General features: G+C 43.1%; 1 protein-coding gene across 1 annotated transcript in view; it reads left to right on the forward strand.

Moving 5' to 3' along the window:
- ACSL5 (acyl-CoA synthetase long chain family member 5) overlaps nt 1-12,417 on the forward strand; it is a 142,755-nt gene that overhangs the window by 52,938 nt on the left and 77,400 nt on the right. The window contains exons 10-11 of the mRNA XM_069611790.1: nt 2,734-2,811; nt 11,327-11,461. Of these exons, the coding sequence (XP_069467891.1) occupies nt 2,734-2,811; nt 11,327-11,461 (213 nt within the window). The remainder of the gene's footprint in view (nt 1-2,733; nt 2,812-11,326; nt 11,462-12,417) is intronic.

The following is a 12,417-nucleotide window of genomic DNA, read 5'->3' on the forward strand; positions in this document are numbered from 1 at the left end:
TCACAGAAAATATAAGCAGTAGAATAATCTGCTTTTATTTTAAAGAGCTTGGGGCCCCCCTAGACATCCTTTGGGTCCCTTAGGTGGGGCCAACAAATAGGTGGTGGAGCCCAGAAACAATTTTTGCTCACTCAAGGGGGGACTCAGTATGAACAAGTTTGAATACCACTGCTCTATGATTTATGGTGTTTTCTCTAATACTGAAAAGTGGTATCAGCTCATAATGTCCCCATACATAATGTCCCCATACATAATATCCCCATACATAATGTCCCCATACATAATGTCCCCATACATAATATCCCCATACATAATGTCGCCATAAATAATGTCCCCATACATAATGTCCCCATACATAATGTTGCCGGGAAAAGCCATTGGCGACATTATATATGATGACATTATGTATGGGGACAGGTTGCAGGGATTTCCCCTGCTCCACTTGTAAAAAAAATAAAAAATATCAGGGGTTCCAGGGGTGTCCCCCGGATGTTCAATGTAATAATGTCTCCGCAAAAAATAGCTACTTTTTTGTCAGGAGGCATTTTTGCGGGGGACATTACATGGAACCTGAAATCTCTCCTCCCGTGAACATCTTCATATTAAAGGAGTCACCAAATATCTGTTCTGTCCCCAAGTAATTCAAGTTCCATTAAAACAAAGGATCGCAATATGGTAACATCAAGATGGAAAACGACACACCCTAATCGAGTTGAAAAATGCGAAAAAAGAGAACATATTGTTTTAGAAGCATGGAACAGGATTCCTGGGACCACACTTTGGCAGAATTGAATAAAGCTGAGGAAGTGTGGCAAGAGGTCTCAGGAGATATTGCTAAGATTTTACGAATTATTTATTTTTTGTATTTGCATTTTTAAAGCACTCACACAGCCCGCAGGCACTGAGGCGCTGTTACAGGAATTGTTTTTTTTTTTTGTTGCGTAATTGTTTTTGTCTTAGTTGCGCTTAAGCGCAGACCCGGGGATCAAACCTGTGTTGCTTCGTGTCGTCTTGCTTCCAAGGCAAACAGGTTGCCACTGAGCTATCCTCCCCGGGACATCCTTATATCCTTATGGCTCCACTAAGAAGAGCAACGATTTTATTAGGAATTAATGGAATAGAGATGATTCCCTTTTTATGTCCATCTGGGGTACCCGTATGTAAACAGCATAACAGGGGGGGAAATCAAATGTCTGGACATTTTATGAATGGGAAGGTAAATTTGATTAGAAACAGGTTTTTTGGAAACTATGATGTATGCTCAACATGATGGAGAGACAAGAAATAGAAGCTGGTGCTTGTTTGAAATCCACAGTATAGTTTAATTATTACTAAAAGTTCACATTAAACATTTCCGTGGGAGGTTACTTTTCTAAGGAATGACATATAGAGATGTATGTATTTATCTCAGTCTAAGTTTCTTTTATTTTGGTATATATGTTTAATTGCAATGCCAGAGTCTAAACACTTTTTTTGAACCCAAGCACACCTTGTAAGGACTGCCCATGCATTTTCTCTGCCGGTTCCAGAATCTCAAATCTGACCACCTAGCCTGTCCTCCCTGTGCTTGATATCAGGCATAAGGAGCATAAGGAAGGCTTCAGCCATATGCCATGGACCAGAACCCTATTGAAGATTGATAGACAGTATCCCATATGAGTAAATGCGCTTTTATGTTATTTTGCTGGAGTTTTATAGAGCACAACCTTTGCCCCATTCAGGCATCTTGCTGTTAGGAAGAGAAATTCTGAAAGAGCATCATATTAATTAGGTTGATGGAAAAGGGAAGCTTTTTATCTTTCTCTTAAAATACATATGGAATGTCGCATTATCACGAAAGTTGCTGGGCAGGTTTGGCCAGTAGCAGCCCACTAGCCCGATCTAGGGTACACTCCAGCAAAGTGAGGGCCGCGGCAAGGGCTGCGGGGTCATTAATGTCTAAATTTATCAGTCAATCTGGGTGTTAATGCCTGTAACTCCCCGTCATTCTCATGGGCGTAATTTTAGAGGGCGACATATTGTCCCACTCATTTGGCAGGGGTCCCTTTCATTTTGATGTCATGCCCCCCCACACCCCCCCCGGAACATTTTCCACAAAGTTCCTCCACTGGTCATGCTGCATGCTAAGAGCATGTTTGACCATAGAAAAACACATTTACTTTGATGAAGGGTAAGATGTGTTGTGTGCCCTACAGATCACGCAGGTGCGGGCAGAGGGGACGGGCCATGCAGGGTATGACACCTGTGGCGCAGCAGAGCTAGCAGATGCCTCCAAACGTAGTCTTTCTCTAGCCATTCACGAATGGCGTTGGTGAGAGCTGATTGGCTGGCTCTCCCCCGCGCTGGGGTCTAATGTTAGGGATCTGATAACAAGAGGCAGCGGGCTCCAGTAGAGGGCCCCAGATAAGCCAGGGCATGATCGCCTGTGAATTTGCGTTTACTAGCAGGGATATGGGGCTAAAACATGCCCTAGGAACAGAGAATTGAGAGGGAGAGTATAGCAGGATTTCTTTCTGCTATAAAAGCGGGAGATTGACCATGTATGGATCTACCTATGATGCACAGAACTTAAAACACAACTTGCTTACTGACAGGTAGCCAGTGCAGCATGGGTAAAGCCAGCCGGGATGAGGCAGAGTGGGGTTAGTTTAGCGGTATCTTCACAGCAGGTGACTCCATCATCTGAAGTTTGTTAACAGCCTTTTAACGCTTATTTTACTCTTTACCCCACAGAATACCTTCGCTCCGACGACAGACGACATTGCCATATCGTACCTTCCCCTGGCTCACACGTTCGAGAGGGTGGTGCAGGTAAGAATAGGACTATACCACTTGATCTTCCACCCACACAGCTGTTGGTTTTATTATCTTTAGGTATTGACTGATTCTAGAAGAGTTTTTACGGTCATTATGGACAGCCCAACCCCAGCTAAAATGCTAGACCCTCAGTCATCCGTTTGACCACTACCCAGCCTCGGGAATAAGCATGCAGTTCACACACCCAGCCCCCCATTCGCACAGGCAACAAATACAATCATCTTGTATGGTGAGTGTTTATCATTACGATAACTTGATTGATAATAGTCACTACACTTACAGCCTAGGAAGCGGATTATCTGCAGTTGCTAATAACAGGTATCGTCATTCCATATCACTGCTGCTCCAAAGGTTGCAATAATGCATAGGCTCACTGGTAGCACCCCACACTTCATAGGTAAGTGATTTCCCTTCAGATATCCAGACCGCTAACATGCCTACCGTTCCAATATGATATGATATGAAAGGTTATTTATAACGCGCATAATACCCCGAGGTTTCTAAGCACGGACCAGTGGATCGAACCTGTGCTGCTCTGTGTGGTCTTGCTTTCAAGGCGAGCACTTTGCCACTGAGCTATCCTCCCGACTACATTTCCTTATTCCTCATCAATAGATATTCTTCTTACAACCTGGTTGCACTGAAGTTGAAGGATCCCGCGTGAAGATTCTGACGCCTTCAGCATCAGCGGGACATTGGGTTTGCCTTCAGATCCTTACTCCGTGGAAGCGGATCAGTGATTGCCCACAGGTTCTTGGATCTGAGGCTTTCTACGCGCATGCGGACATTCATTGAGCAGAAAGGCTGCACAGTGGAGAGAAAAGCCATGGAAATGACTTTCTTTTGATTTACCTTGCTGGTAGGGAGATTTTGCCTTCCCCACTGAGAAATGGTATTCCCGTGCGAGACGGTTGTAGAGAATGCCCTGCGCAGGACCACACCATCATGATGACTGTCCAATACGTGAGTCTGATGCTTAAATTGTCCCATCCTGTAGAATGGGCAAATTTGGGAAGAAAATGCAGAAAGCCCTTTTCCACATTTTTTTACTCCACCCATCTTCGGCAACAGAACAGATGTTCATTTTCACGGCAATACCCTAAGCAATACTTGCAAATAACCCTAGAACATAGCATGGCTGTTCTCCACGAGGATGTCCCTCATGTTGGGCAGTTGGGCCAATATCTTGCATACTGAAAAACACTAGTTGCTCTTCAATGGATCTTGCTGTAGAATGTTATAAAGGTACAGGAATGTGGATCAAAACAAGAGCCCCCACACAGAGAAAAGGGGAAGGGCTGCAGTCTAAATCTTAAAAACTGCAATCAGTGTTCCCAATCACATAATGCTGGTTAATCTAATTTTTATTGACTCGCTGCAGGCCCACTTCCACTGAAATATTTCTGACTATATTCTCATCAATATATGTAAAAATGTGTGAAAGTCTGTTAAGGTTTAAAGACTGTATCAATGAATGCATCTTGAGTTAGAGAATGGTGCTCCACCTAGATGCCATCTGCTGGGAGGTCCACCTAGATGCCGTCTTCTGGGAGGTCCACCTAGATGCCGTCTTCTGGGAGATCCACCTAGATTCCGTCTGCTGGGAGATCCACCTAGATGCCTACTGCTGGAAGATCCACCTAAATGCTGTCTGCTGGGAGACCCACCTAGATGCCATCTGCTAGGAGGTCCACCTAGATGCCATCTGCTAGGAGGTCCACCTAGATGCCGTCTGCTGGGTGATCCACCTAGATGCCGTCTACTGGTTGCTCCACCTAGATGCTGTCTTCTGGGAGGTCCACCTAGATGCCCTCTTCTGGGAGATCCACCTAGATGCCGTCTGCTGGGAGATCCACCTAGATGCCTACTGCTGGAAGATGCACCTAAATGCTGTCTGCTGGGAGATCCACCTAGATGCCATCTACTAGGAGGTCTACCTCGATTCTGTCTGCAGGGAGGTCCACCTAGATGCTGTCTTCTGGGAGGTCCACCTAGATACCGTCTTCTGGGAGGTCCACCTAGATACCGTCTTCTGGGAGGTCCACCTAGATGCCGTCTTCTGGGAGATCCACCTAGATGCCGTCTGCTGGGAAATCCACCTAAATGCTGTCTGCTGGGAGATCCACCTAGATGCCATCTGCTAGGAGGTCCACCTAGATGCCGTCTGCTGGGAGATCCACCTAGATGTTGTCTACTGGATGGTCAACCTGGATGCCATCTGCTGGGTGATCCACCTAGATGCCGTTTACTGGATGGTCAACCTGGATGCCATCTGCTGGGTGATCCACCTAAATGCCGTCTCTTTGATGGCCCACCTAGACTAGATGCCATCTTCTGGGAGATCCAACTAGATGCCGTCTGGTGGGAGGTCCACCTAGATGCCATCTGCTGTGAAGTCCACCAGATGTTGATGCACTTAACCAACACACACTGACGCCCATTCCTCTCTCGACCAATAGCATTCTGTGTAAGGCCCTTGGCTGATCCTCATCTCTCCTATTGGGTAAAACCCTGAGTGTGCAGATGAAAACATCAAGATCAACACTCCTTCCCAACCATAATGCAGCCCTCATAGATCCAAGCTATCACCAATGATAGAAAGGTCTACAAGCACGTTATAGCTCACTGCACCCGCCACAGAGGAGAAATATCAATTTTCATATCAGTCTTTGTCCCACTCACAAAGGCAGTCCAGCACCGAAATGGTAGGCGATTCTCCTCTGAACAAGAGTAACACCAGCAACCTCAGACACTTGTTTTGGCCTTGTTGGGCCGCCTCAGTAAGGTGAAGCTGAACCTCTCTACAGCAATGTGAGCAAGCGGTCCATGTCTGGATTACCCTGGGTTACTTAGGGTCAAAGCCCAGGTTTTGCTCACTGTGCTTAGAAAGGCACAGCTTCACCTCACTGATGAGGCCCGACTAGGCCGAAACACATGTCTGGGGGTGCTGATGGTACCCTTGTTCAGAGGAGAATTGACTAGCATTTCAGGGCTGGACTGCCCTTGTGGGTGGGACAAAGACTGATATGCAAATAGTTATTTCTCCTCTGTTAAGGGTGTAATGAGCTGAAACGTGGTTGTAGACCCTTCTGACTGGAAGAAATTCCATAGAACAGGGTATTTGACCCATGTTCGTTCTCAGTAGAGGGGCTCCCACACACATTTGTCAAATGTATAGTGCACAGAGCTGTATTTTGCTGGACCTTGTCTACTGACATATCAGCAGCTGCAATGTGATTTGACAATTTATGGCTCCAAAGCAATATGTGCATTCCTGAAACAGCCTGCTGGAAACAAATTAATTCCAACAGCATGGCTGCCTTTAACTGTGTTCGCTCATGATTCAACTGTATTTAACTGTATACCCTAATGGCCTGGTGGCAGTACGTTGGTGACATTTAAAAATAAAACTATCTAGTCTTCTGTAGTGGCATATGAGAACAGTTAACACTGCCAAAACCCAATCTGATTTAATTGTATTATCCACTAAATGTCTGCCTCCCTTGCAGCTGAAGAGCCATTTGTGTATTGCTTCTAGCCTGGGAGGCACACCCACAACAGCTATCCTTCCCAGGATGTTCTTTGTTCTCTGCTGGGAACTCTTAAAACCTTCCTCAGAAAGCGGGATATACCTCCCCTCGGGGTGGGGTAAGGTATGAGGCTTCAATGGGAAACCTGAAACATAATAGGTAAGTCACACCAGGGAGATAACTACCAAACATCCTTTTGATAGGAGTTAGACAAGAAAAGGGTTAGCAGCAGTGTGGCTATGAGAGGACCTGGACACAGGAGGGGGGCCCTACCATCTTGGATATGCACAGACTGCACTTCCTGCCTGAGAACCCTCCCACCCCCACCCCCAAACTTCCTTCAGACAGGCACTTGGGAACTGACACCAGAAGGAATAGCCCTTGTCACAGCAGCCAGAATTGGCCCCTTAAAGGAAGCTTGGGATAGACCAATGAACTGTGGCTATCATCCCTGAATCATTTTTTACCAGAGTGAAGACAATTTCACTGGAACCTTTTTGGGGTAAAGGGGGACCAAAGTCCCATCCATAGGGTGACGATATAAACTTTCAAAGAGCATGATCCTTTCCCGAACCACTTCAAGGGGACATTTGAAGTGACCTGCAGGGAGAAAAGCCTGTCTGTTGCTGGACACTGGTATCCAGGACTATTCCTGCTGAAGGGGCAATACCTTCAAGTTTCCCTATCAACCTTCCTAGCTGCCAAGGGCCGGTGTTGGGCTGACCTTTCCACAGAGCAGCAGAACCAAATGAAGCTGCCTTTTGCTCTCCCTGCATCTTTGAACTGATTCAAGCCAGTTCGAGCAGTGACTCAAATAGACTTGAAGGTGCAAGGGTCTTAAGAAGCTGCCTTTGACACTCTATGCTTCAAACCACTTTAGGACTACCGAGCCACACCTCGACATGTTTCTGTTTGCCAAACCACATCACTTTTTTAGACCCAGTTGAGCTAGCTTACCACTGAAGTTGAATCCCTGCTTTCATGCATCAAAACCTGGTTTAACCTTTGGACTGTGTTGATTCGAAAATTGCAACTTGTCTGAAGCTTATTTAGTGATTGCTGTTTGTTAAATTGCACCATGTTGCTGAATCCTGTCGAACCAGCTTGACAGACTCAAATCCATCTTTATGCACTTGAAAATGCCAAGAAACCCGGTTCAGCGCTGTTGAGATTCTAAACCAAGACCATACGTCATCTAAACCCGGTTCTGTCCAACTGACCTTGTTCTCTGCATTTTAGCCACTCTTAAGACGATACTTTATACATTAAACAATATATTCTTGAACTTCACACCCAGAGAGCACTTTTAACCTAAAGTCTGCATTCGCTGTATATTTCATTACAGGGATGGGTTTGTAAGTGTTTTCAATAGGTAATTTTTCCTTTTTTTTAATTTAAAATGATTTGTTTGATTTTACAAACTTTTCATTAGAATAAGAGCAAGTCATTTAATTCAGACCCTTTCTGATTCATTTGTAATCTCAATCCAGAATTTAATTATTGTACTGATAAGCCGCCATTGATCGTTTCCTAGTAGGAGATTAGACCATCTTTCTTCAGTCGTGTTTGCTTTTGACGAGATTTTTAAAAAATCTCTAAAGAGTTCCCTTTTTTCATTCAGCATCGGACACTCCATGATTATGTGAATTAATGTTTCTGTTGTTTTCACTTCTTCGCAAAATCTACACTCCAAGGAAACGGTGTCAGATTTATCTATCATTGCTAGATAGTCTCTGGTCGGTAGTATGTTCAGGTGAAATCTTAGAAATAAGTCACGTATATTTCTGTCCGGAAATTGACTTAAATAGTCAGGTAGTTCGTTTAGAGCTCTTTTCTCGGCGTCACATTTGAGGTAACGTTTGTAGGTTGTTTGGATCTCTACTGTTTTTATCCAATCGTTGTTTTTTAGTTTTTGTTTCGCTTGCTGTGGCCTCTTTGTTAGTTTTTCTTCTGATATTTGCAATTTTCTTTTTATTGTTGTTGTCCATTTCCAAAGAGCTGGCGTTTGAAAAGCTTGTGTTTTTCTTTTTAGTATTTCCAGTGATGGAATCTGCTCATCCGAAATTATTTTTCTAAACAGGTCCATCTGTTTCCATGAAACAATAGACTCGATAGATTGTAAGGCCAATTCAAATCTGATCCTTGCAATGGGAAACGATTTTGGGAGAGCTAGTGTTTTTCGCCAGTATAGTCCTTCTAGAAAAGACCAATTGATCATCTTCTGGTTGATTAATGTTTCGCTTGCATAGGTTATTATTGGAATTACCTTTTGTCTGTATAATAGGGTTGTAGCCTTTACTGAATATGTGCCGTATTTCAGGTGAAAAAACCTTCCTTGTCTGGCTAAGGATCTTGTCTTTTCTTCGATGCATTCATACCATTCTTTTTCATTGGTAGAGGGATTAATCAGAGCGCCCAGATATTTTATTGTCTTTGTTGCCAGTATTTCTTTATTTTCAAGAAAGATTTTTACGGGATGTTGGATTTTCCGGTTTTGAGTGACAAGTTTCATGACCTTTGTTTTACTTGTGTTCATTTGCAGGTTATTTGTACACATATACATTTGTGTTTTATCCAAGGTTTCTTGAAGGCCTTTTGTGGTTTTGTCTAATATGATGATGTTGTCAGCATAGATTAGTGTTTGTATTGACTCATTGTTAATCTTCGGTGGATTTGCTTTAGGATTTTGGATTTGTTCCTCAAAGTTGTTGGTGTATAAGTTATATAAACAAGCGGCTACATTTTTCCTTTAAGTTAATTAAAGTTGTATTTGTAGAGAACCATGATCAGACATTTTGTTTATTTTGGTACATACCATACTTGTTGTTTGGATGCTTCCATGTTGGCTCACACCATTTTGAAGAGTATCGCCTGCCTGCACCCGATGCTACCTGTTGAGGGGAAGGAGGAATGCCATTCTAGTTGTGACTGTTCCACCTTTATGACTGTGATCACTGCTTTTAAGAGTAGTGTAAGGGCTGAGTAGGAATGTATAAAACAATACTGATCCCCATACGCCACAGGGCAGTAGTCATTGCTTCGAACACGCCCTGCTTTTTCGCTCTGTTATGACTAGATGCCACACAGCTTTTGCCTGCCTCACGGGCCTGATAGCTGGAGCTGTGAGCATTTAATAGTTCATATAGGCCAGAGTTCCTGCCTATGAAGCTTGAATGATTTACCTTTTCTGGAGTGATTAGAAACAATCCCTAATACATACAGCAAACAATCAGCATGTTATTGACTTTGGCCACCAATCCGTCTAGTGGACGTGTCTTAATTTAGACTAAGAGTAAAATCTCCTGCCATTAATTAATTAATTCGCTCTTATTCCCAGATATGATATCAGTTTCCCATCAATGTTTAATTTGCTCTTTCGTTGCACTTAACTTTCTTTATATTTATTTTGCGTTGCGGGCAGGTGCAATATATACCAAAAAAATGTATTATCACACAAAATAACCTTTGAATAACATTTGAAAATGAATTCTGTATTTCAAAAGAGTAATGAATTTAATTAAGGACTAGCTGTGGTACCTGGCGTTGCCCGTGTCCTGATCGAGTGGTGTTTCATGTGCCCTGGAGGATGTTGCTCTTGTCCTCATGTCAGCAAGTCTTGCTTCAGTTTGCTCTGGTGTCTCATGTGCTCTAGAGGATGTTGCTCTTGTCCTCTTGTCGGCAGATCTTGCTTCAGTTTGCTCTGGTGTCTCATGTGCCCTGGAGGATGTTACTCTTCTCCTCTTGTCGGCAAGTCTTGCTTCAGTTTGCTCTGATGTCTCCTGTGCCCTGGAGAATGTTACTCTTCTCCTCTTGTCGGCAAGTCTTGCTTCAGTTTGCTCTGATGTCTCCTGTGCCCTGGAGGATGTTACTCTTGTCCTCATGTCAGCAAGTCTTGCTTCAGTTTGCTCTGGTATCTCATTTGCCCTGGAGAAAGTTTCTGTTGTCCTCTGGTCGGCAAGTCGTGCTGCTGTTTGTTGTTGTGTTTCAGAAGCTCTTGATATTGATTTTCGCCGTGCATTAGATGGAGCTTTTCCAAGTGATGTTCCTTTTTTTGTGCAGCATTTTTCAGTCACTCAATGGCTTCAGCACATTTGAGAAAATGTCCAAGAAAGATTGATTGTGCTCTCTTCTCATGAATGAACTTCAGTAAACTGTAACCTTGCTACTTGGAGTGGCGTGATAAAAATATATATTATATTTGTATTCCCTTTAAAAATGCTTTAATAAACACTTTCAAACTGTGTACAGTAGAAATACAATTCAAAGGAATAACCAACACATCTAGCATTTTGCTTCAGACACTTTTCCAAATGTTCCCTCCTTCTAATACCTTTAGTTAATCGGGGAGCATCCGTAAATGAGGGTGTCTACGGAGTACATTGTTTGCATCCAAACATAGACTACAATCTTGCCCCAGAAAAATGAGGAATCCATGCAAAATTTGGTAGCAGTGGGTACAACGGTGTGGATTTGTATAGCCGGAAAAACATACACACACACACACATCGCAATACTTTTTTGTGTATAAACTTTTTGCATCCAAATATAGATTACGATCTTGCCCTAGACAAAAGAGGAATCCATGCAGAATTTGGCAGACGTGGGTTCACCAGTGTGGATTTGTATAGCCGGACAAGCATACACACATACATACATTCCACTTTCTATAGAAAGATGCAGCATATATTTTTTAAACAAAATTATTTGCTCGGATAAATTGTGACATACCCAAAACTACAATAAAACATAATCAGATATGCGCATAGGTTATAATATTATTCTTTTTTTAAATCTCAGGGTACATATGAACCTTTTGTTTTATGATAATAAGCTGAAAAGCATGAGGCTAGAGTGTGATCTTCAAATTAAGCCAGTGAAAATAAATACTAGAACCTGAAACCAAGGCAATAAATCAGCGAAAGGCGGGGCATTCTTGTTGAATATAAGACTGATTCTATCACTTTTTTTAAACTCTGTAGACGGTGGTCTACTGCTGCGGAGGACGAGTGGGCTTCTTCCAAGGGGATATTCGACTGCTGACCGATGACATGAAAACTCTGCGGCCGACCGTCTTCCCTACGGTGCCACGACTTCTCAACAGAATCTACGATAAGGTAACAAATCAGGGTACAAGACTGTCAGAAAAATCCAGGAGAGTACGAGCGGGCTATATGCTGAGCAATGTATTTTTTCTTCTTTAATATGACTTTTATTTTAAACAAAACTCATAACAGACATTTAAAAGCTGATAGAACTGCATATGGTGCAGTCTACTTTAACAGCCAATCATGAAACCCAGCACATGCAGGAATTCAATCCAAGACAAGGTCCATCCCCTTTAAATCTGTTCCTCTTAAATGTTAAAGCCATGAATTGCTGTATTTGTTAAAGGAACCTGGAAGGAAGAGTGAACGTATAACATCTGGCAAGCAAGAGTCAAGCTGGTGACCGGATCTATGTGGGTAGTGTATGCTTGAGTTTACTCCCCGAATTCTGTCCCCTGAATCCTTTTTAACAAACATTCTACACCTTCTTGCCCAGGCAAAGTGCTTGGAAAGTAAAGGCTGAATGTAGTTTTTCTCATCTTCTCCTTCTTCACAATCAAATCCATCCCTTTGTTATCTTTTTCTCTTGCAAATCATCTGCTACTCTACCAACCTACTCTTTTCCAACCTCTTCCTCGTGCTTCTTCCTTTTCGGATATTTCTTCTCCTCACCCTTTTACTGCCGTATTGTGGGACCCACCCCCCAAACCCCTGGGGTGCATGTGTGTTATGGGGCTGCATAGCCTGAATGCTTCTTGAAACCAAATCAAGTGCAGCTCGGGGGCAGGGGACCTGCAGGAGGGAATCCTGCCAATTTGCATAACAACAAAGAGCATTTTGGGAACATATGAAATGGTCTGTGGTCATTCTTATTTAAAATATTTCATATTTAATTCAGGCATGAATCCCTTTTGAGCATGTAATGCACACTGGGCTCTCTGATCACGTAGTCATACACTCACCCTAATAGTAAAACATGTGTAATCCACAAGGCATCGATACTCATTGGGCTCTGCTTGTTACGA

Source organism: Ambystoma mexicanum, chromosome 8, assembly GCF_040938575.1.
Source record: "Ambystoma mexicanum isolate Mex_15411 chromosome 8, UKY_AmexF1_1, whole genome shotgun sequence".
NCBI classification, from domain to species: domain Eukaryota; kingdom Metazoa; phylum Chordata; class Amphibia; order Caudata; family Ambystomatidae; genus Ambystoma; species Ambystoma mexicanum.